At 36.9% G+C, this 25,820-nt stretch overlaps 1 protein-coding gene across 1 annotated transcript in view; it reads left to right on the forward strand.

Annotated features, from left to right (window-relative positions):
• LOC145980024 (nucleolar protein 9) overlaps positions 1-25,820 on the forward strand; it is a 77,505-nt gene that overhangs the window by 48,628 nt on the left and 3,057 nt on the right. The window contains exons 5-8 of the mRNA XM_083112995.1: positions 4,547-4,675; positions 6,920-7,090; positions 13,438-13,581; positions 15,407-15,677. Coding sequence (XP_082969121.1) covers positions 4,547-4,675; positions 6,920-7,090; positions 13,438-13,581; positions 15,407-15,677 — 715 coding nt within the window. The remainder of the gene's footprint in view (positions 1-4,546; positions 4,676-6,919; positions 7,091-13,437; positions 13,582-15,406; positions 15,678-25,820) is intronic.

A 25,820-nucleotide genomic window follows, 5' to 3' on the forward strand; every position in this document is an offset into this window, starting at 1 on the left:
TCATTTCTAATTGTAATTTAATTTAATATAATTCATTCTATGTAATAATATGTACCTCTCTTTATAATTTATTTTTAATCTGCATTAAGTTTCAATACGAAAGCACTTTCAGCCTGACCATTAACAAAATTCCTGGAAATTTAATAAATTGATTGTTTTTAGAGACTATAGTCTTAACCAGAGCACATCGTGGGGGAAGCCAGTCCCCCCCCTCCCTTCCAGATGGGAACATTTGTATAAAGCATCTCCTAGCTAAGATAAATTGCTTACAGGTCCCCTTTACCTAAGAATTTACATTTCCAGCATTGGCCTTAACAACAACTGAACATCTTGGATGCGTGAAAAATGTATATGCAGTCTTAAAAGAGGAGATGATTTTGCAAGTGTAACACATCTGAAGCTTACTTACTTTGATTCAAGTTGTAGTTGCAAAACCAATTCTATTACTGTGAGTCAAGGGCTATCTTATTTTAATTTCTTTTGAAGAAATGCTCTACGGAAACAGTTAACATGCAAGCATTGTTGAACTCCCAACAATGCATATTGCTAAATTGTTTAAAGTCAGGGATTAGACAATTCATGCTAGAATATTCTCTGCAGATTGCATGTGTGTTTTGGAGCGAATTTAACATGAGCACGTGGAGCTCGAGTCCACTCAATAATTTGCCTTTTATTATTATTATTGAAACCTCTAAAGCCCATGTTTTCTCTTCAGTGCCTGCCACATTTCGGACAGCTTCTCGATTAGCCATTTTTCCGCTAAAGCAATTTTGGCCTTTAAGTTGTTTAATAATGGTCCAGATTATAATTAATCTCAATGCTGTTAAAAATATACATAAAAACTGCAAAAATCAGGGGTTTAGAGGGATTTTTGGGTGAATTTATAGGAAGTGTGGACAGGAGAAATACATTTGCAACTATATTAAGGTGATTAAGTGTTTGGGGTTTTAAGAAATAAAGTTTCTATATTTTACATGACAATGGTTTATAAAATTGCAATCTTTTAACCCTTAAGTGCAGATTGCATTTTTAACACTTGTGTTCCCTTTTACTATATTCGACTACGGATGGTGTATTTATACGCCCATACGTTGAGAAAATAACCACGTTATGTGAGATTTTGCTAGTTGTAGTAAAAACAAAAAGCAGAAGAAGAGGAAGAGATGAAATAGAAGAAGAAGAAATAATATAAGTTAGATGTAAGAAAAGTTGTTTACTGTTGTGTAGTGTAGTCGTGCACAATAGAAAACTAAAATATAGCTCAAAAACAAAATTTGCGCAATGCGAACATTGAGTTGCACTTGTTTGTAGTTTTAATCCCACTTTATGTGCATATAGGCTAATCGAGACTGGACCTACGGTTTAAAGTGGGATCTGAACGACTGCAATGTGTCCCAATCGGGTATCGAACCCGGGACCCCTTGATTACAATGCGATGACATTACCACTACGGCTTCAGGACAATGAATGTGAATCAAATAGTGAAGAAGGAGAATTGAGTGATAAAACTCATTTTTCTTTAAAACGCCTCAATTATTCTGGAAGTGACTTGTTGAGAAAAATTCCATGCTAAAGGGGTTAAAAATTTTCTGTTAATTGGTCTATTGCACCTTTCTGACGATTTAATTGCTAAGTTATTGTTACTTTCAGAAGATTTCACAACCATTGTGTTACATTTGATATTTTCAGAACCGACTTTTCAATGTCTGTTTAAAATTTCTATTACCTATCTGCCAGTTGGGCGGTCTTAAGCAGCACCAAGATTTTCTATGTGAAAGTAACTAACTCTCTACCCTTCTTAAACCCTAAGGTTTATGGCTACAGCAATACAACCCTTCCATCTGTCCCTATCTTGGGCAAGATCAATTCAATATTTTCCATCCTTACCGATGGCCTTTATACAGGTCTCTTACCATCTGGTTTCCCAACAAGAATCTTGCAATCTCTTCTTTCCTTTCCTGTTCGTGCTACATGGCCTACCCACACAAGTCTTCTTGATTTAATTATTCTAATAATATCCGGACATGAATACATATTATGCAGTTCTAAATTATGTAACCTTCTCCACTCACCTGTCAATGTGAAAGTAAGCGACAGTTAATTGATCCCAACATGCATGGCCCAATAGCAAGTTGGCAATGTTGAAGTCGGGAAATGCATGTTACTTTTCTCTTCATAAACTTTTGTCTTGTTTAATATCTAAGAAACTAAAAGTTAAAATATACAAAACTAATTTTGCCTGTAGTATTATATGGATACGAACCTTGGTCCCTTACATTGAAAGAGGAACATAAATTAAGAGTATTTGAAAATAAGATCCTTAGGAAAATATTTGGGCCTAAAAGGGTAAGTGGAGAAGGTTACATAATTTAGAACTACATAATTCGTATTCATGTCCAGATATTATTAGAATGATTAAATCAAGAAGACTTATGTGGGCAGGCCATGTCGCACGAATGGTTGAGGAAAGAAGAGTTTACAGGATTCTTGTTGGTAAACCGGATGGTAAGCGACCAGTAGGAAGATCAAGACGAAGATGGAGGGATAATGTTGAGATGGACCTAAAGGAAATCAGTAGAGATGGAAAAGAGTATATAGATCTTGCTCAGGATAGGGACAGATGGAATGCCTGTGTTACTGCAGCCATAAACCTTCGGGTTTAAGAAGGCTAGGAGTTAGTTAGTTAATACATATGTTAGTAAATTTTACTATAATTATGTATTATTTTACCATTAATTATATTTTTTTAATAAAAAATAATTATTTGTTTACCATTTATTAGAGGCACATATTTTTGGCAAACAAAAAAGTAAACTTTCGGTACAAAAACTGGGTCAATTTCAGGTTCTAAGGTGGTAAATACAATAACATTTCACTGTTATAGTGGTATATAAAATTGCATTTTGGTTTTAAAAACTGTGAATATAATCCCAAATTTGATTTAAAAGGTTCACTTACTACACAAAATAAAAATACTCCTTTTATTTTCACATTCATGTCATTACCAGAATATTAAGTTTATTTGTGTATAAAGGGCTCCATTTTTGCTTCTCAAATATTTACAATTAATTAATTAATTTTCCATGAATTGCATAATGCCTTATTTCACATTTTGCAGTTAATTTCGAATTATTTCATGACAAAACAGGGTAGAGTACTGCATCAGACCACTTTCGCTCGCTCAAACTCGTTTGAATCTCTCACGCTTGAACGTACCGCACTCGTAGTGGAATGGGGGTGTAAGGGGTGCTCCTTCCACGTAGTCCACCCAATAGTCAACCTCACTTCCACATAGTACACCCTGGACTGCAGACTAACGAAGCTCTGGCGACTGGCTCCCTGGCCAGTATAATTTTGTTTGTGTTGTCCTGTGTTTTGTCCTTATTTGTGCTGAGTGCTCCTTTACAGCCTCAGCTTTCAACGAAGGTCAGAAGATTTTAATATTTTACGATTTTAGTTCTGAAACGTTAGAGTTGTTATGTGCAACGATAAGGGCTGGACCCCATATAATGTGACGGGTGCAAAATAGCCTTAGTGCTGACGCACCCAACATTTTAAATTCAAATCAAATCAAAATCGTAGTGGAATGATTAACAACATCCCGTATTTTAGAGCAGCACTGTCAACCTAAAACCCATAAATGGAAGTAAACCACTCTATGCAATTACAATTCTAAATAACATATGTAAGTATGCAATGTCTGTAGACCGAAATGTAAAATGGATACACATGCTGACAGACCTGCATAAGCAAATTACAAATATCGTATCACAGTACAAGAAGTACGTGTACATCATTGTTCACTTACTGAAAAGGATAATATTCTGTGAAATAATAAAAGCCAGTTATAACATCCAATCGAACATCATTTCAATGTGACAATAATAGTAGAAACGTAAAATGTCAGCCAAGGTAGTTTCAGCCCATAATTATCTATTTCATTTTCACATATCTCTGTAAGATACACAAAACTGCATTTTAATGTTGAGATGACGACTATATTCATTTGTTTTTCAATTTCACTTCATCTTTTACTTCACGATCCATATTTGAGGGCTCACTGCCATAGACAAATTATGGAAATATGTCTACTAATAGGTTTCGAGAGTTCGAGTGTATTTTGCTCGAGCGGAAGAACTGTCGATTGTGTGTGCCATCTAGCATTGCCCTTGTAAACTATTTGCCGCTCGAGCTCATTGCAGAACTATTACATGGCATTCTACGTGAGCTGTTTAGATAAAACATAGCAAACTTCTTACATGCATGTAAATACATAAATTGCCCTAATAACTTGGTATGGAAACTTTTGGTTCTTGGTCTGGAAAAGTCAGGGAATTTGTTTTCACGAAATTGTCAACACCCTGCATAGTTTGAGAATTAAAAGATCAATCCTGGAACTCTCCTGACAAAGGTTATATATTTTGAAGGTGATAAATTACATTTTAATATTTTGTCTTTAATATTAACATGTAAAAAAATAGTTTTTAAAACATGTACCTATTGAAATAACATTTTTGACAACTCATTTTTGTTTTTCTACTTGTAGTTTGAAACCATGTTTGATGAAATAGCTGAAAATTTGGAAGAAATAGTTCTGAGCAATAACTCAGGTGTGATATTGAGCTTAGCACATGCATGCAGAAGACTGAGTACAAAACAAGGAAATTTCATAAAGGTAGGTGAAATTTGTTGGATATTTTTATGAAAGAAGAAACGCTAATTATGATTTTTGCCTTGAGATGAATTGGGTGTGATCAGTGTAATGTTTTCTGGCAGTGTTGAGTTATTGTCTTGTATGCATACGATAAGGGCCACATTTTTATGGTGAATCAGGGTGTTGCAACGTTCCTCACAATTACCACACACTAAGCACTTCAAATTAAGAGGACGGCAAAAGTCTACCCATACATGCTAACGTCTTATCAGTCGTAGAACATGGACTCAAAATTATCTTAGGGCTTGCTGGGTGTAAAGAAAGGTTATACCAGGTTTATATATATAGTATCTATAATGTTTATCTAATAACAACACAATGATGTCCATTAGCACACTTACACACGTGTCTTTACCTGTACCACGCACCAGTATTTACGTGCACCACTTTTGGTCTCGAAGAGATAAAAGGGGGGCAGGGAACATTCAATTTATTCCTCGCAGTGAGGCACCAGGGGGAGTATGAGGACCTAATTTTATTTTGCACCTTGGTTGCAGCTGACATCACGGGTTCCCCTGTAAGAGAGAGTAGGTTGTGCGTAGTACCCCTAACCACAGCCGGGAATTGGCTGAAACCAATCGGTACCCCCGAATAGTGGGCGCTGGGTAAAAGGATCAAAGGATGCCACGACACCCCCCCCCCCCCTGCGATAACAGGGAAATGGCGAGCCAACCGGTGTCTCCTAATGAGGGACGGCAGGTTAGGAAGGAAAGGTCCGGGTACTCCCAGACAAGCCGGGTAGGTAGAACCTGAGCACCTATCAGCCGAAGTGATCGGACCAGGTAGGTAGGTTGCTGTTAGGCACTTCTTCTTCTTCTTCCTCCTTCCTTCTGGGATGGCTTCTAGTTTTCAGGCTGTAAGGCCGATTAACCTTGGATGTTTGCCCGTTTGACATCAGGGAGCCAACTGAGCTCCAGGCCTCGCTGCGCCTGCGGTGGCGCATGGGCGGTGAAAATTCTAACTAAAAGTACATGTTGCCAATTCATTTTTTTACATATTGCAAACTCCGTACTGAGAATTATCAAGGTTTGATATTGAGAAATCACTTGTGGGAAAATCACTAGATGCACATTCATAATAAACTAAAACTGTGTGCATTCAGACAATACAATTAATAATGAGTCACGCAGGACTCTGCAATACTAAACAAAGAGTTGAACAGTGTAAATGACAATAATTGATAACGTTTACAGAATACAGGGACCACGCAGGGTCTAATAAGAAGTGAATGGCAACCACGCAGGGTCGTTACAGTGTCTACCAGCCAAGCTGAAGTAAATAAATCAGCAGGTAGGTCAAGAAGTCTAAAAAGAGTTAAGAATTTTTGTTCTCACAATGATTGATTGATTTTGTTTATTTTACTTAGCTTGTCTGCCACTTTCGGCTTTCACGAAGATGGTTATGAATGGTGATAAAATGAGATGGATGAAGCGACGATTACAATTGCTGTCATCAATTCACAGATGTCGGTACTTTTTCAATGTGTCCATGGTAACGACAGTGGACGAAATTAAATATAAATTCACTTCTACCTTAATAGCATGAAACCAATGTCAACATGATGAACTGGTTAGATCTGGCTACATCCATAGCTTTAGATGTTGAACAACACTGCACCAAGCCTGCTTTTGCACAGCAAAAATTAAGTTTGACGTTAGACACTTTTCCACAGTGTGTGTGTAGTAACATGCTCAAAATTTGCAACTCAATCTGCACTACTATGTACTATGCTCTTTCTTTGTTTCTCCATAATTGCTGCCCCTCTTCTTTTTTTTGTTCTCTTTGTAAACCAAAATCACCCCTTGATCGAAACATTCTATGCATTTGTACTTACTATGATCCTAGAAATCTAGAATGAACAAACCTTTCCATCCATCTGATTACGTCACAATCTATTGAACACCTAAATTACTTCCCTAGTAAAGATCAGTTAAGCATAATGCATATAACTGATAATTTCATGTTATCGTTATAATTTCACAATGAATATTAATGGCAGACACTGGTACCCCACGTGCCAACGGAGGGTTAAACAAACAAATGTAAAAAGCAGAAAATTCTATTGGTTTCAACTAATGTACTATCGAGAAAATAACTTATTAAAACACAAAAATTGATTTTTGTTATTATTGATAGAATAAGTGCAATGTTGGAAATTCAATATTGAGTATCATGTAATTGTCATGCATCTTTTTATATTTACAGCATCTGATGCAGGCCTTCCATTGTCAAGAGCCTGCTGACAGGCAGAAGCACTTCACACTTGCAGTAGCCACGATGAAAGCATTTGAGAAATTTTCGGAAGAAGATATTTCAGTTAATCTCCATGGTTCACTGCTTCTACAGACTATGTTGATGTTCCACAGACCAAAGACGGTATGATTTAAGTTCTCCGTCATATTTGGCTTATGGTAGCATTTTTAGTGTCTTATACAGGGTGACTCAGAATTTCTATTACATACTTCTAGGGGTTGTAGAGGGGACTTAGTAGATCAAGTTTTGATAAGGAAGCCATGTCCGGAAACGTACCGTTTTGGTACTACACAGATGACAAGATCACATAATTTCACATTTCCCGCTTTACCTGCGTCGCTACAAGAGCTGCTCGATGTGGCGACCCTGAAGTTCGTTGCAAACAGTGTACCTCCGAAGGATGTTTGCATACACATGAACAAAAATACCTGGTGTGTGCTGAATCGTGCATGCTGCAGCCAGAACTCTTGCAACCAGGTCTTCTCCGACACTACAGGAGTCTCATAAACAAGACTCTTCATGTGGCCCACGTAAAAGTCAAGAGTAGTTAGATCCGGCGATCGTGGTGGCCAAGGAGTTGGTCCACCGCGACCTATCCACCTGTCCCTGTATGTTTGATTGAAATGTTGTCGGACGTCATGGGAAAAGTGTGCTGTTGCCCTATCATGTTGGAACCACATGTGCTGGCGAATGTGCAGCAGATTGTAAACAGAGGATGTTGGTACCAACACACATGACATCAGGTGATTGAAGACGTCACCCTCCGTCAATCTGGGTTGCCTACCATGAAGCGGGAGATGTGAAATTATGTGATCTTGTCATCTGTAGTACCAAAACGGTACGTTTCTGGACATGGTTTCTTATCAAAACTTGATCTACTAAGTCCCCTCTACAACTCCTAGAAGTGTGTAATAGGAATTCTGAATCGCTCTGTATTTTTCTTTACAGACTGTCTGTTATCTTGCAACTTGGCACACACAGGTAAAACAGTGGCAACGAAAAGTCAGACAAAGTCAGGGCTGTCTCGGTAGAGCAATGGCACTGTCAGAACCTGGCCAGAGACCCAAGTTGAAGTCAGTAATGCTTTCTGAATACCTTCATGAGAAAGAAACCTGCCTTGACTTGACCGGTTATGTGTTTACGTTACTTCCTGAGGCAACTTACTTTCATTACACTGTTAAAAAAACTAACAAAAACTTCTTTCATGTGCATTCTCCCTGCCAATATTTGTTTATGCTCGGGTTTCGAGTTTCTTCCCGTTTAGTTATATAGCTATGTCCAAGTCGTTAATTTTTCCTTTGTCTATTTCCTCTTTTGTGCACTTCATTCTTTCATGACCAGGGAATGGATTTATATGTAGTAAAAATGTGCTAAATATGTAAATACATATGTAGGTTAAATGAAAGGAGGGCCAAAAGGGCTAAATAAAAAGCAAAGAAGGAGAAAGGAAACACTCATCAGACAGTTTCCTTTCTCTTTCTTTGCTTTTTAAATACATATTTAGTTATTTTCACCAAAATATGCAGTTAAATATGGACTTAAAATTGTAAAACTTTACCTTTCTAATAATATAAGACACTACACGAAGGTGGCCAGGGACGTGGTGCTGATCACATCACCCCACCTTCGGCCATGATCATGAAAGTGTGGTGCAAAGCACAGAGAAACACTACTTTTTTGCTTCTTCACAATCTACATAAAATAATCTCAGCGTTGTAAGTATTAATGTGACTGTCTTGAAGAGAAGCCAGAAGCAAATCCCGTAGATTTGCCACAAAATCGTTGGCGTCGGGTGCACAACAAGTAGCGAGGGTGGGGTTAGCAATGGGCTGCTCGACTTGTGACACACTTCCAACATTGCCAAATTAACTGTTCTAACAACCAGGAACCAATGCTTGAGCTCTTATTCTCATTGTTGACAACAATTGTAAGTAAACTGGAAGAAGTGCATGCTTATTGAAATTTGATATGTGTACATGTATAGTTTGGGTATGGCGGGAAAACCTACCAAACCACTTTTGAAATATGGATGCCATCTTGGATCGAGATCACTTTTTTAAAATGGGAACCTAGGCATGTGACACATGAAATTACACTGGAAAAAGCTCACAAACACAATGGTAGCATCAGGGGGGCTACTTACCGGGAATTCCTTGAATTCTGGGAATTATGCGTGAATTTTTAACTCCGGAAATTATGCGTGAATTCTACGTGAATTTTTCTCAGTAGACGTAAAAAATTGCAACTTTTATTAATCCAAATCCCATTGAATTTATACATATTAATACGTGAGGCAAGTTTTTCAGTTTACTTTTTTATCGAGGAAGGAAAAGAAAAGAAAGCTGCGTGGAAAATAAAACAGAATTATCTCAATCTGCTTACTTGGTTGGTGTCAGTTGCAGAACAATATATCTGACAGATGGAAGATCATTGCAAGATATCTTGAAGTTGATAGGTAAATTTGAGTTTGAAATTCTTATACAATTAACAATTTGTCGTAGATTAATATATACTGTAACATTTGTAACTTGTGTTTGTAGATGTACTTCGATTCTGAGTACATGAAATGGCAAGTGTAAACTCCACACCTTAAATTAAATATTTTAAATATATATACCGTGTAATTTAATTAGAATTCTTGGATAAATTGGAATCGTACAACCCTTTATATTGATAATATATTTGTGTCTGTGTAGGTGTGGGTGTTGAGAGGAGGTAATATGTAAGGTTTAAATTGAGAAAACATCTGCTTGGGCCCTTGAATTTTAAAAGTAGCCTTGAAAACTGGGGATTATACTTGAATTTTATCATGGTCCTAGAGTGGCCACCCTGAGCATTCATTTTTGCAAAACGTTATTCATGTTTATGCTACAGGGAAGGGGTCCCAGGTTCGAATCCTGGCCTGGTTATGGATGTTTGCGAGTGTTCATTCATCAAATTCATCATGTCATCACTCATCCTCATCTTCGCAAATTAGCCAAAAGTGGCATAAAAAGCGAAGTAAAATAAAACACATCAAAATCATGCTACAAGGTGGTAAAGAAGTGTTTCGAACGGTTTCTCTCATTGTTGCAGGATGTTAGAGCAGTGGCGTACGCAAGGGGGTGGGTTATGGGGTTTAACCCCCCCCCCCTTGAGCTTGTGAAATATTATGGAAAATGCTGTGGAAAAAAAAAATGCCCAATTTTTCAGTCAAAGATCTGGGACAATAATATTACTTCTACTACTACTACTACTAATAATAATAATAATTTGAATTATTATTTCCATGCAGCATGGAGAAAAGCACAGCATTCCAAACACACGCGTCTTTCAAAGTGATGCCTTGAAAATAAGCATGAGTTTATGAGGTTAGGTTAGGGTAACTATGATTTAAAACAGAAAAAAAGTTGTTTTGTATCTCAGTTGCAACAATGTTCAATACACTGCCGTACGCAGGATTTTTTTTCGGGAGGGGCTGGAATAGTAAATGTGGATAGCACATGGCTTTGTTTTGGAGGGCAGGATGCATAATAAAATATTTCGTATTTTTGGAGCTTTTCAGTCTTTAAAATTGTATTCAAAGACAAAAATGGTAATCGGGACTCACTTTAAAAGAGGTTTCGCATTTACACATTTTGATTTTTTAAAGTTCTTAATGGATTTTTATTTGAAAATTCTGATTTTCTCAAAATTTCGGTAGGGGCTGGAATGTTCTTGGTTCGTTGTAAGAGGCTAATGTATAGACAAAGGCTAGGCGGACAAGAATACAGTCACCAATTCGCCTTCCCATTGTACTGTTTACCGCAGCACGTTTGAATGTCTCTCTTTAAAATGTCTCACCTTGTTGACTACACAATTATTCAAACGACAATAAGCTTAACTATTGTAAAATGTTTTGTTGGTAAGAACAGCGAGATAATCCAGATGTGAATTATCGGGGACATTTATGCGGGGAAAAAGCCGGAAAAATTCCAACCAATTTCGGGAATCGAATCCGGATCTCCCGCGTGATTGTCACTTGTCAGACGCTCTACCGACCAGATCACCGCAGCTCCTTGTATGAGTTCCATACTTTGATTATTTCAATTTATTTTAATATATTTTCTTGTATTTATGGATCTTCTTCACCCTTGAAATGTCTCACCTCGTTGACCAGACAATTATTTCGTAACAAAGAAACAAAACAATGCTCCCAGGATTTGCTAAAAATCGAATGACTAGAAAGTAATTTCGTTCTATTGTTTTCATAAATACTATATTTATGTAGATCTCTACTACTTAATAGTAGTAGTAGTGGTATTAGTAGTATTATTAGTATTAATTCAGCTAATTAATTAATTATAAGTATTATTAATTAATTTTGATTATTATTTTTTAATTAAAGTATAATAAAACAATGGCAATGTGAATTTGGAAAAAAAGTTTTAGAAATAACACCCCCCTTGATGAAATCCTGCGTACGCTACTGTGTTAGAGGATATGCTCAATGTGTCTACCATTGTTGGCTGGTGTCATATTGAGTCTATTCACCCATTCCTGATAGACTTTAAATAAGATGTCGGGTGTGATGCTTGCATATCACGAATTTTTACGGAATTGACCAGTGATTTCACGTGGCCCCGCAGATAAAAATCGAGGGGGTCAGGTCTGGCAAGTGTGGTTTCCATTACACAGGCCCCCTGTGACCTATCCACCGATTGGGAAACTTGATGTTCAGATAGTCCCTAACATTGTGACCAAAATGCGAGGGAGTGCCATCATGTTGAAAGAACTCTGGGAAACTGCCATTCTCGATCATGAGAGATGGAAACACTTTTGTATCCAGTAAGTTCAAATAATCCTCGGCATTGAGGGTACCGTCAGTGAAGAAAGGTCTTACCACATGGGTTCCTCATATGCCACACCATACCATCACTTTTGAACGGAGGACTGTTCCAATGAGTATGCAATTCAGACCAGTATCTCATGTTTTGTCTGTTCACCTACCCATTGAGATAAAATTTGGCTTCATCACTGAACAACACCTTGTGAGGGAAGGTAAGGTCTTTTAACACCTTACAGGACATTTATTCTGCAAATTCAACCCTGCGGTCAGGATCGTCCTCACTCAGGTGTTGAAGCAACTGGATCTTGTATGGATGCCATTTGTGCCTTTTCAGAATCCTCATAATGGAAGCACGACTCTCACCAGTAACAGCAGCTTGACTACGGGTACTACGGTGCGGACTCAACGTAACACAGCTGTTTATGTCGCTTCATCTGTGGCTACCTTAGGCCTACCTGATTCGGGCCTGTTTGCAACACATCCAGTCTCTCTGAACTTAGCGATCAGTTTCCGCACAGTGCTGTCAACAGTGGGAACTCATTCTGGATGGCGCTGATTGAACTCGTCGGCGATGACTTTCGAGCTTCTTTCCCCACACATCAGGATGATTTCCACGTGTTCTGCTTCTGTGAGCTCCATTTGTTAGTGCACCTGCAACAATGAGAGAAATCGTTGAAAACACTTCTTTAACATGCTGTAGCATGAACATGAATGAAGTTTTTCAAAAATGAATGCTACCATCGTGTTTGTGAGCTTTTTCCAGTGTAATTTCGTGTTAACATGCCTAGGTTCCCATTTGAGAAAAGGGATCTCGATCCAAGATGGCGGCTTTCAAGATGGTGCCCATATTTCAAAAGCTGTTTCGTAGGTTTTCCCCATCTCCAAACTACATGTACACTTATAAAATTTCAATAACCGCATGCATTTCGATTTTATTCGGCCTGTTCCACACTTTTGGACCACCCTGTACATTCTCCTGCATTTACAATTTTTAGCATGGTCCCCTGAAAAACGTAACACTCCACTGAATTTCTTTACATTTACACAAACTCTCACACAAAAGCAATTTATTCTTTATGAATATTGCCTGCAAAGTAATCATAGAATAAGGGATTAAATAGGCGCAGTTGTGTTAGAAGTGATTTGTAAATGTTTTCCAACATATAACTATTTCAGAATGATTGGCTGCATGTTCGGTCTATTCACAATTGCTAACCGTTGAGTGCACCACATGCAAGTTTCAAAATAAAATTTCTCCCTTATATGGAAAAGCACCATTACAAATTTTAATTGGATATAGAAAACATGAAAATCAAAATATCCAAAAAGAAAATAGCAAAATCAGTTGGGGTGGGGGGAGGGGTGTTATTCAACCTTCAAAAATTGTTTGAAATATTCCATATGTGTTATTCACTCTCTATATCTTCAAAGTTAGACCAATTTCACCTTGCTAGCTTGATTCCTTCCCGATAAATTGGCATTTGAAAATACTTTATTTCATAAATAAGCAATTTTTTAAAATCCATAAAATTCAAGCAAAAACGTAGTATCCTCACTCGCTCCTCAAAAATGGTCAAAATCTTCAAGGTTGAGGGTCAAGAACTGCTTGATTGGACACGGGATGACCCAGCTGTAATTTACCTTCCTTGTTTTTATGTTTCAGATTGTTGATAGCATTTTAGAGACAAAACCATCGACCTTAGAGAAACTTTTCTCTGATCGTAGCGGAAGTCATATTGTGGACAAGTACATGGAAAGCGTGTTTGTTGGAGAGAAGGGCAGGGACAGGCTAATTAAGAAGCTGCAGGTATGAAGTGGTACTTTGCTCATGTAGTTACAATTCCTCTGTACAATTATTTCAATGTGAATTCATTAAATGCTTGGTTATAACTAGTGGCACATTTTTTTTGGTAAATAGAAGAGCAAATTTTGGGTACAAAATTACTCAATTTTGGGTTCACAAGCTGTAAATAAAGTAAAATTTCGGTGTTATACCGGTGAAAACTCTGATCAAGAACAGTATATAAAATGATATTTGGTTTTAAAATTGTGAATTTAGTCCTAAATTTGATTTAAAACTGCACTTATTACACAAAATAAACATATCCCTTCTAATAGTACATTTATTGATTGATTGAATTGTTGTTTTAAGTCCACTTTATGCACAGGAATGCTAATCGGGACTGGACCTACAGTTTAAAGTGGGATCCGAACCACTGATCAATGTGTCTTCACCGGGAATCGAACCAAGTACCTCTTGATTACAAGGCGACGACATTACCACTACACCTTCTGGTAGGCCCAATAGTGCATTTATGTAGTTACCAGAGTATTAATTTTTATTCCTGTATAAAGAGGTCCATTTTTGCTTCTGAAATATTTATTAGCAGAATTAATCCATTTTCCATGAATTGCATAACACTCAGGATAATTCAAACTTCAGAAAGTGTCACATCAGTAAATAAACTCTAAATTTCATGTTTAAGTTAACATCGCATTTTGCAGTTTATTTCGTGACAAAACAGGGTAGAAAAATGAACATTACAGCATGTTATTTCACATTTCATGTTTTCGTGAGAGACGTAATATGCGTGCCTCTAGTTTTAACACCCCTGATAATAGTAAGCCACACTGTCCAGTGTGCAAATGTAATTTGTTTAGCATATAAATATATTATATATATGTGTGCGTGTCTGTGTGAACTCTAACATTGCCCAACAGTTAGCATTTGCCCTTGGTGCAAATGGCCCTAGATCAATTCTGGTCAACTCCTCTTAATTGTGAAGGAGCATTCCTGTATGCTCGCATGCATCTGAGAGCGAGAAAGATTAGACTAGTGCTGTGAGACGGGTGAAAAAAAAGGGAGCAGCATTGCCAGTGACTTTCTGAAGAAATATGTGGATGCTGCTATGAAGTCTCTCACAATTACACACACCATCAAATTGAAAAAGCATCCATATTCCGCACTTTCAACGGCACTTTGTTTCTGGGATGGCTGTCGATGTGGGGCATAATTTTTAAGATGAAGAACAAATTTATTTTACTAAAATTAGGAGAAAAGTGAAATCTTAAGAATTCAAATTTGCCTTGGTAATTGTTCCTTGTTTCTTTCAGGGAATCTGAAGGGAGAGTTTGGTGTTTTTTGGGGGAGGGGGAGGGGAGGGAAGGGAAAAAAAAAAGTAAAATACAGGATATGCTTTCATATTCTAGTCCAAAGATTAAGGTTTTCAAAATTCCAAAAAATTGAGTTTTATGTGTGAGGCCTCACAACATAAACTTTAGAACTACGTTTTCTCCCTAACTTTTTAAAGCCTTTTATTGAACAAGGTGTGTAAAAGTTAATAACAAAATAGAATGAATGTGCATATTTGTACACTAACTGTATGAAATTTAAAGAAAATAATAGTGCAAAACCGTTGTTCTGGATATTCATGAGTAACAGTGTCTCCATAAGGAGATATTAATTAATTTGTAATATAATTTATTTTTATTAGTTTATAAGAGCCATTATTGTATTATCACAGTAATAATTATTATTCTGGTGACTCCCATGCTCAGCCAGCTGCCAAGAACAGTATAAGCCCTGCCAGATGTATTAATATTCATGTATTTTTTATTGTTTTTATTTATAGGGTTCTTATGTACACCTTGCTTGTTCAAAGCATGGATCAAGAAGTGTTGACGCTATCTGGAATGCTTCTAGTCTTCAGCAAAAACTGCTTATTGTGAACGAATTGGCACCACAGGAAAATACTTTGAAGTTAAGCCAGTGTGGATCATTTATCAGTAGAAATTACGGATTGTCCCTTTACAAACACAGAAAAGATGATTGGATCAATGCGATAGGACAGAAGCAAAATAAAAGGAAAATGTTTGCAGACATAATTGGTGACATTGAGAAAGGTGAGTTCATACAGTGATTATTTCCATAATTTTTGATGAGTGTATATCCTCAGGTGGAAACAATATCGATATTGCTGTACCGGATGATATTTTATTTAAGGCTATGCATCTTGCAGAGTTCACGAAATGCCTATGACACCTTTGTGGAACCTAATAATCGTTAAATTACACAGTATTAGCATTTCGCATTTATTATGCTCCAGTAATGCGAGACAAAAAGTGATTTTGTGGTTAAACAGTATCTGCGTTAATATCTGTGAACTTTTCTTATCGGAAAACTCTTCTTAGATCATATGGTGTATTTTCAACAGAATACTTATGTACAGTGGAAAATTAATTATTACACAGGCCTGCATGGGTTTTGATGACTCACAGATGACTGTTGCCCCTGAATAATTTCAGCATGCCGATTCCAAAAATGAAATCCATTTTTGCTCATCAAGTGTAGTTTTTTCAGAAAATAGCAATATATTAACTGCCTTAAGTTCACAATAAAATGTGTAGTTCCATGATTTCTTCAATAGATGGATCTGTTTAGATGATTGTAAAATATTGGCTTTCTACAATACAAATTCTCGAATTTTGAACTACAAATGCACATAGAATAGTAAGCATTTAATCCACCTTCCATCTTCACAAGAGACACTGATATGAAAATTACGTAAATTCCATTTTTGAAATCCCCTCATAAAAATTTCCTTCACAAAATGTCCAAAACTCAAATTTATGATGTAGTGTGTTGATTAAACTTAATGATATGGAGAAAAATCATGATCTAGGGAAAAACCTGATGTGATGGGATGGAATATATGTCATGTGCTTAATCAGAATTCAAAATACTTCTAGAATCACCTATTGGTTTGTAAACAACCTAAATTTTGCTTGCTTAAATTTATTTTCTTGCATTCTGTAATAGGTGTAATGGAATGGCGAATATGATAATTTTGATTGTGAAATTGAAAAATCCTGACGTGATGGAAAAAAATGGATGTCCTTTCCGTGATCAGCATTCAAAATACTTCCAGAATCACCGATTGATTTCAAGTCATCTGATTTTTTTAAAAAAAAATGCAGGCTGGTGTTATCAAGGGACTAAAGCTAAATAACTAGGAGATAAATTTATGGCTGAGCCGATGCCAATCCCAATGATTCAGTATTGACCGATACCTTAATCACATTTTGATCGTTTGTGGGGTCCGCAATAATGGCAGACCTAGGGGCATGCATATTTAGTTTTTGATGAAAAAACTAAAAAATGTGTTAATTTTTCATGATTTTGAAAGGTGTGCGATGCATTTTGCTACCATGTTTTGTCACGAAATAATGCGAAATGAACTGCAAAATGCAAAATAAACTCTTAAACACGAAATTTAGGGTTTATTTACCGACACAACACCTTCTGAGGTTTGAATTATCCTGAGAGTTATGCAATTCACGGAAAATTGATTAATTCTGCTGTTAATATTGTAGAAGCAAAAATGGACTCCTTTACACAGAAATAAACTTAATACTCTGATAACTATATAAATGTGCTTTTAGAAGTGAAATGTTAATTTTGTGTAATAAGTTCAGTTTTTAAATCAAATTTAGGATTATATTCACAATTTTAAAACCAAAATGTCTTTTTTATACCACTTTTCATCCAATTTTTCACCGCTATAAGACCGAAATTTTTTTTTATTTACTGCTTTGGAACCCAAAATTGACTACATTTTTGTACTGAAATTTTGCTTTTTTATTTACCAAAATTATGTGCCTCTAGGCATGCCTCACTTTCTGGTGTCTAATTATCCTAAAAGTTGTGCAAAATTTGAAGTTTCCTTCGATTTTGTGCTAATCAAGGTGAATTGATTTAAATTGCGATTTAAATCAAGATTTAACCCTCAACTACAGTTGTGACTTACCACGGACCGGAGTGTTCCTTTTGCTTGTTACCCCGCCAGTAGTTTTGACCTTGAGGCTTCCTCTCTTTCAGTACCTTCCTCAACTTCAGTGTTTTGTGAAAGCGTGAAGGGAAAGGTTCATTATCTGCTTCTGTGGTGTTCTATTTATATACTGCGGTCCCGGGGAGGGTTAAAATCACCGATGATTTATTACGATCAATAGACAGAATTGCAGATTTTTTATTTGTGGCATATACTGAATAGAGGGACCAGTGGTTTTGAAGAATGAATGTTAAACAATAACTAAGGACTAAATTCACATTGATCAGCTGTGTGTAAATACTCAGTTAAGAGATATTTTGGATTGGTGTATTTGTTTTGCTTAAACTCACAATATAAACAAAATATTTTTTGAGGGAAGTTAAAAAATAATGTTTCGCTCTCAAAACTATGTAATTGTGTTCAGTGAATAACAAAGCATAAGACATGATTATAAATTCACATCATGTCTTGATATATTTATATTCCTTTTTTCGTAGAGGTCCTGTGAACCACATGACTGTGTTAGTGCCCAAAATGTTCACGACTGTCGTTAAGGGGTTAAATAAATAATATATAGAATAATGTACATAAGGATTTTGTAGATATCAGAATTACTTTTGGTGAAAATACATTAATCTTGTAATCATTTAATGGTGTTTATTAGGCTCTAAGAAAGGAAACCAAATATATGTACTTATGGGGTGAAGCTCATACGAATGGAAATGTAATGAGTAAACTGTAAACACATGTAAGATTTCTCTTGAAATAAACTTCAATAATTTTTATGGGCAAAGATAGCAAACATTTTGTGTAGAAAAATATACAAAATACTAATCATGTTAAACCATAAATACTGTCTGCCATTATCATTAAACTGTAAATAAACATGGCAGCTGATATTTTGCAAACTATGATTAAATAAATTGCCCAAATTCAGCTACAGAGACTAAAAAATATTTTAAGGTACAATTATATAGTACAGCCAGAATGTTTTTTTTTTCATCGGAAGGAAAGTTATTGAAATTATTATAGTTTCACTAAGACACTGCACAAACATTTCCTTAGTAGGTTCATATATACGGTATGAGAAACAAAAAAATGTATATTTACATATATTTTTTATTTACTTTAATCAAACTGTTCAAATATTTTACAGGGCTGTTTACTAGAAAAAGCCTTTCTATAACAAACATATATATATGTATGGTGCCAAAAAAATACAATAAATTTCAAGTGTGGCTTTTAAAAGAATAAAATGAATAGATTTAAATCAGAAAATATCATCAATAATGATTAAATAAAAATCATGATTTGTATCCACCCTGGTGCTAATACTATGTGATAAAACTATTTTGTGATTTTATGGCAGGATGATGATGAAGTTTTTGAATATTTTAGAACAAAGCAATACTCTGGAATATTAATATTTTGAACAACTTTTAATTGTTACAATTTTCAAGGATCGGTGTGAATCGGTGAGAGTATTGGTATAGGTTCAACCGTAGAAAAGTATAATCTGGAGAAATTTTGTAACTTTTGCTTCATTGAAATCAGAACAGGAAAATGTATACCAGGAAAATTTAAAATCCAAGAACAGAGAAATTGGGTTCCACAGTTATTCTGAACAACCTTGAATTTGTAATCTTCAAGGACCAATATTGATGGGAATCTAAATGTATTTCTAAGAGCTGTGCAAAGTGTTATCAGCTCAACTGTAATATTTAGAGATATAAATGTCAATAAAACATGCCAAGATTTTTATAGTCACTATTAGGGCTAAGATTATAATGCCTATAAGGAATGCAATAATGACCTAAAATGAAACAAAATGCAACAAAAAATGCAGTAGAATGTCCCATCAAAGATAAGTATATTCAACTTCTTTCTTTGAGTCATCTTGAGTAATGCGTTGGGCTTTCAAGAAAAAGATGCAAAAGCATCAAAATACCAACTTAATCATTACAAAACTTTTAATGTGCGACATTAGATTTTCAGTTAGCGTTGAATCATAGCTGAAGGTATCGGTACAAAAACTAGGCATATTTCGGGATCGTAAGCAGTATATAAAATGGCATATCATTGTTATAATTGTGAACAAGACCTAAATTTGATTTAAATACTACACTTATTTACACAAAATTAACATTTCACTTTTAACAGCACATTTATATAGTTATCCGAGTATTAAGTTTATTCCTGTGGAAAGGAGTCAATTTTTTGCTTTTGAAATATTTACGGCAGATTTATTCAGTTTTTCCGTGATTTGCATAACTCACAGGATAATACAAACCTTGGTTCATTTCGCATCATTTCTGGACAAAACATGGTAGCAAAATGCACCTCACACCTTTCAAAAACACGAAAAATTAACACTACAATGTGTTATTTCATATTTCGTGTTTTCGCCGGCCAGAGTGGTTAGTACTACGACGCCAAAGGCCCCAGGTTCGAATCTTGGCCTGGACATGGATGTTTGTGAGTGTCCATTCATCAGTTTCATCATTCATCCCCATCTTTGCAATCATCACTCATCCCCATCTTTGCAAATTAGGCAAAAGTGGCACAAAAGCAAAGTAAAATAAAGCAAGTCAATCAATAATATTTCGTGTTTTCATCAAACACAAATATGCATGTCCCTAATCATTATCAATATCTAGAGGAATGCATATTTCGTTTTTGACGAAAACAAATGTGAAATACCACATTGTAATTTTAATTTTTCATGTTTCTGAAAGGTGTGAGGTGCATTTTACTACCCTGTTTTGTCACGAAATAATGCGAAATGAACTGCAAAATAGATTCTTAAGCATGAAATTTAATTTACGAAATGTGGTAATAAAGAAACCGGACCCATGCTCTAACCCTTTAATGAAAAAAAGTCAGACAATTGAAATGTTGTCCCCTTCCCGATCCCTACACCACTCCATGCAAATTTTCCACTGTTGGAAGCAGTGTTGCAGGTCATCTTGTGTTATGCTGTTGAAGAGTTTCGTCGCTTTTGCATTCACCGCATCCACGGACTTGAACCTGGTTCCTTTGAGTGCAGACTTGACTCTTGTGAAGAGAAAAAAGTCGCACGGGGCTAGGTCCGGGGAGTATGGTAGATATTCCAACACTGGAATGTTCTGTTTTACCAAAAACTTCTTCACAGATAACGTGTTGTGAATTGCCGCATTGTTCTGTGGAAGAATCCATGAGCCATTCGTCCACATGTGTGATCTCCTTCTTCTCACCCGTTCACAAAGGGTCCCCAAAAGATTCTCTAAATACAACTGATTGACAGTCTGACCTTCAGGCAACCAATCAATGACCAATTTTAGCGACCTTCTCGATACTGATGAGTTTTCGAAGAGCAAGGGCAGCCTGATCGTGGATTGTCCCCGATGTCTTCTCTACCCTCTTTAAACTTCTTCAACTACTCGAAAACTCTTGTACGAAATAAAAACTGATCCCCACAAATTTCTTTCAACTAATGGTAAGTTTCCGTGGTGGATTTCCCAAGTTTTGTAACATTAAAACGTTGTTCCACTTTCGAACTTAGCATGATTCCGACAGAGCTCACACACACGATCCTCTTCTAACAATGGTCACAGCCAGACTAACCGCCGTGCGTGCGTGAAACTTTGTGTGCGGGTAGAGGAGAGTCCCCAAGTCAATGTCCTGCCCTTCTCTTCGTCATCGATGTGACCTGAACTGAGAAAAAAAATCAATCTGATTTCTTTATTGTCACACCTTGTATTTCCCGATGTGACACTTTCTGAAGTCAGAATTATCCTGTGTAATGAACTTGAATGTTTGCTTAATATTTGTTGAGATATTAAGATTTTTAAATGTTCGTTATTTCAAATTATATACAAGATGTCACAGACAACTGTAGTTAGACTGGTACAGTTGTGGTTGGAATTTGAATACCTAGGTATATGTTTTGGAAATACGTCATAATCTGTTCATGTTGACGACAACTAACCTGACGACAGACTAAGTTGAAAAACAGGCGAAGGTAGAGGAATGAATAAGCATGTGGTAACTGGAAAATGGAATGCAAGAATATTGTTATTGGTTTGCATTAATTGTGTTTCTTTAAGGCTATACGCTGAAATAATGATTACGTGCAGAAACCTTTGTGTATTTTGGTTTGTTTTGTCTAATGTTGTGTGTTAGTGATTTTGATGTGAAATGCTGTAAGAATTGTTTCTTTGTGCATCCTCAGGCGTCAAATGACGAAAACAAAGGTAAAGAAACATGTGTAAATCTGTACATTACCTGTGAGTCCGCATACAATAAGTAATTATAAAACTGCGTCTAACTTTGAAAACCGTGTTGTATTTTTTTGTTACCCAGCAAGCCCTAGTGAATTTAAGAAAGTCTCATGTTCCCGACACAAGGGGCAGCGGACTAACTTTGTAACGACTAGTGTCCAACTGGAGGACGTTGCATAGTTATTTTGGCACCGTTAGGAGGCTCGAGTGCAGAATTATTTTAGCAATTCAAATGTGATGCCCGATTTAGTGAGAGTCCAGAATAGTGAAAATATTTGTGCATAGAATTCACGAAGCTGATATTGAAAGTCCTTGGAATTGACAAAGGTAAGAGAGTTATACTGAAGTGAAGGTATTAACTGGGAAAAGCCATAGTAGTAGTACGAGGGTCACTATTTATATTTTGAGCCTAACAATGAAAAAACAGGAATTTGGCATTGAAAACTGCTTTTTTTTCGAAGTCTTCTCCTTTATGGTCAATACACTTTTGCATTCGTTCGAACCATTTGTCAAAGCAGTTTTTCCAATCTTCTTGAGACACCTCCATAATATGGTTTTTGAACGCATCAACGGCGTCTTCGGCCGACGAAAATCGTTGTCCACGCAATTTATTCTTGACATTTGGGAACAAGAAGAAGTCATTGGGTGCCAAATCAGGACTCTACGGCAGATGACCCATCAATTCGATTTTTTGACTGTTCATAAAGTCGGTTGTTAGACGAGATGTGTGACAGCTGGCATTGTCTTAATGAAGAATGATCCGACAGCATTTGTTTGTTTTCCGTATTTGACCGAAGACCTCTGGCAAACAAATTGTTGTGTACCATTCAGAGTTGACCGTTCTACGTTCCTCTAAAGGCACAGTTGCCACATGACCAGTTTTCCCAAAAAAACAGGCGACCATTTGTTTCGATGTGCTTCGAGCGCGAACAACTTTTGTTGGATTGGGTTCATCTTGAAACACCCATACAGTCGACTGCTGTTTACGTTCCGGCTCATATGCATATATCCATGATTCGTCACCTGTTACAATCTTATATACGTCTTTTGAAGCACCACGATTGTATTTATTGAGCATTTGTTTGCACCAATTGACGCGAGCGTCTTTTTGAGTTTTTGTCAAATTGTGTGGGATCCAACGAGAACATACCTTTCTCACAGCTAAATGATCATGTAATATTTTATATATGCTGGTGGAACTAATGCCTATGGTTGCCTCAATCTCACAGTATGTCACATGACGAACTTGCAGTATTAGGTTTTGCACAGCATCAATGTTTTCTTGAACAACAACTGATTTTGGACGACCTTCGCGAATCACGTCGGTGAGCGAATGGCGGCCACGATTAAATTAGTTATACCAGCGTTTCACAATGGCAAAGTATGGGGCTTCATCGCCAAATGTGGAAGTAAGTTGATCGATGCACTCTTGTCTTGATAATCCATGTCGAAAATCGTAAAGAATCATCACACGAAAATGTTCACGAGTTAATTTCATTTTATTGTTGTCGTGCAATCTCCAAGGCAACATAAACAACACAAATCAAGCTATTGACAAAACATTTGAAGTACGTTATGGTCAATAATGCCAGACGATTCCGTGCAAACGTCAAATCGCACCTAACTTCAATCAGTGTTGCCAAGGCTTAAAATATAAATAGTGACCCTCGTAGAATGGAGAAAGACGCAACGGGAATGAATCTGCAAAGCAGAGTAAGAGCTACAATGGATGCAGAAACCAAGTTTGGATGCTGTGATGATCTTACTGATGGCAGTGAATTCTTCCAGTGTTAGCAGTGTTTGCAGAGGTTTCATAGTAGTTGTGATGGGCAGGAAGTGACCTCGGCATCAAATAAAGAAATGCGATGCACATTATGCTTGTCAGCACCAGAAACAAAACCAGAAACGAGCGCTCCTACCAAACCCTCTTCAGATCGTTGGTTACTTGATTGGCTGTTGAAAGATAAAGCAGAACGAAACCAGAAAGATAAGGAGGATGAGGAGCGTAGACAGAAGGATGAGGAGCGTAGACAGAAGGATGAGGAGCGTAGACAGAAGGAAAGGATAGAGGAGGAGAAACAGCATAAGAAAGAGATGGCTCAGATAGAGAAAGTTCGAAAAAAGGAGATGGTGGAGTTTAAACTCATAGTTGAGTCTATAGAAGAAAAGAGAAAGAGGAGGAAGAGAAAAGAAGACTTAGATATTTTCTGTGCATTGATTGAAAACCAGGAAGAAAGGAGGATACAGGAAAATATAAAACTAAGGTCAGAGTTACAGGCTCTATTCTCTCAGCACAAACTAGAACATGTAGAGAGCATCAGAGGAGAGATAGAAAAGCTAAGCAATAAAGGAGATATAGAAAAGCTAAGCAATAAAGTCACTGAAAAGGTTGACAAAAGGGTAGAGGAGATTGTGGAAGAGCAGCTAGAGCTCTTAACAGTTCGGCAAGGACGGATAGAGAAGGAACAGGATCAATTGAAGAAGAATATGGAAACCTGACTTGAAATTATCCAGTCTGGAAGAGAATCTGAATGTGACCCTCCAGAGAGAGTTCAAGAATTAAAGATTTCTGTAGAGTCTATAAATGTAGCACTAAAAACCTTTGGTGAATGAACTGAACTCATAGAAAATATAGTGCAAGAACAGAAAGTCGAAATGAAGGCAGCTGGAGAAAAGGTTAATTTTCTCCATGAGAAGACTAACAAGATGGAAGTATCTCTTTGCCAAGAAATTCAGGAACAAACCAATACAATTATAAGTAGGGTCAGTGAATTGCAGGAAAAGATCCATAATTTACAGATTCAACCAGAAACCTCTTCCGATATACTACCTGATCCAATCCGAGGACTGAATCCAGAAGCTACTGCCTATGAACATCCTGTTGTACTTCCAAACCCATTCTTCCCCAGTAATACCACAACTTCTGATAGATGCAAGAGGCCTAGAGAAAAGGATAGTAATGACAGTTTTTCTCCTCGACGCAGAACAGAGTTTAAGATGCCCAGAATGGCTGATATAACGAACATTCCGAAGTTTAAAGGCGATATCGAAGCTCAATCTGCCGAGAGATATCTGCGAGAGTTAAATGTCAGTTTCGACTTAATGCAAGTGCCTGAGCACTATTGGTTGGAATTATTACCTAGGGTTTTTCACTGGCAAGGCTGAGCATTGGTTAAGCTGGTAATATAGACAACTGTGTGAATTATGCTGATTTCTGCGCATGCTTTAAGGATGAATTTTCATCTGAAAAGGCGAAACAAAGACAACTAGCAGCTGTGAGAAACCGGAGGTATTCATGTTTGGTCTACGGTAACTTAGAGAGTTTTGCCTGGAGTGTCTACACAGCGTACAGAAACCTAGCTGACCATTTTAATGAGAGTGAAGTTCTTAATCTGATCATTGGACAGTTGCCGTATCACATTTGGAATCTTTGTCTGGCGCACGCTCCAATAAATGTGGATGAATTGACACATTTCTTAAAAGACTGATATTTATGATGACCCTGATGCCTGGAAGAATAAAGATGACTTCAAGAATAAAGATGCTGCCGGCAATAAAAGTTTTAAAGTACGGAATATAGAGACTAATTCAGAATGTCGAGAAGGAAATTACACACGTCCTCGAAGATTCAATAGAGGATTAGGCATGAGAGGTTCCAACGAAGATCAGAACCAAAGACAGAGAAACTCCTACAGGCCTCGTCCAGAACAAAGGCAAAGTTCTCCAAACAGATGGCGTTACCAAGAACGACGTAGCCCTAGTCCGCCCAGTCGGTACTCTCCACGACTTACAGTTGAAAATTTTGTTCCTTCTCGCCAGGACATGACGTTGCCTCAGAGCAGGAAGAAGCAGTGGAGACAACTAACGCAACCAGCGATCCCAATCGTGTCAGACAAACTAGGACCTTGTCTAGGTGCCTCGCTTCCGTTTAGGCAAGGGGCCTTGGAGGAGCGACCAAT

This window comes from Lepisma saccharinum, chromosome 27 (assembly GCF_977018435.1).
Source record: "Lepisma saccharinum chromosome 27, izLepSacc3.1, whole genome shotgun sequence".
NCBI lineage: Eukaryota > Metazoa > Arthropoda > Insecta > Zygentoma > Lepismatidae > Lepisma > Lepisma saccharinum.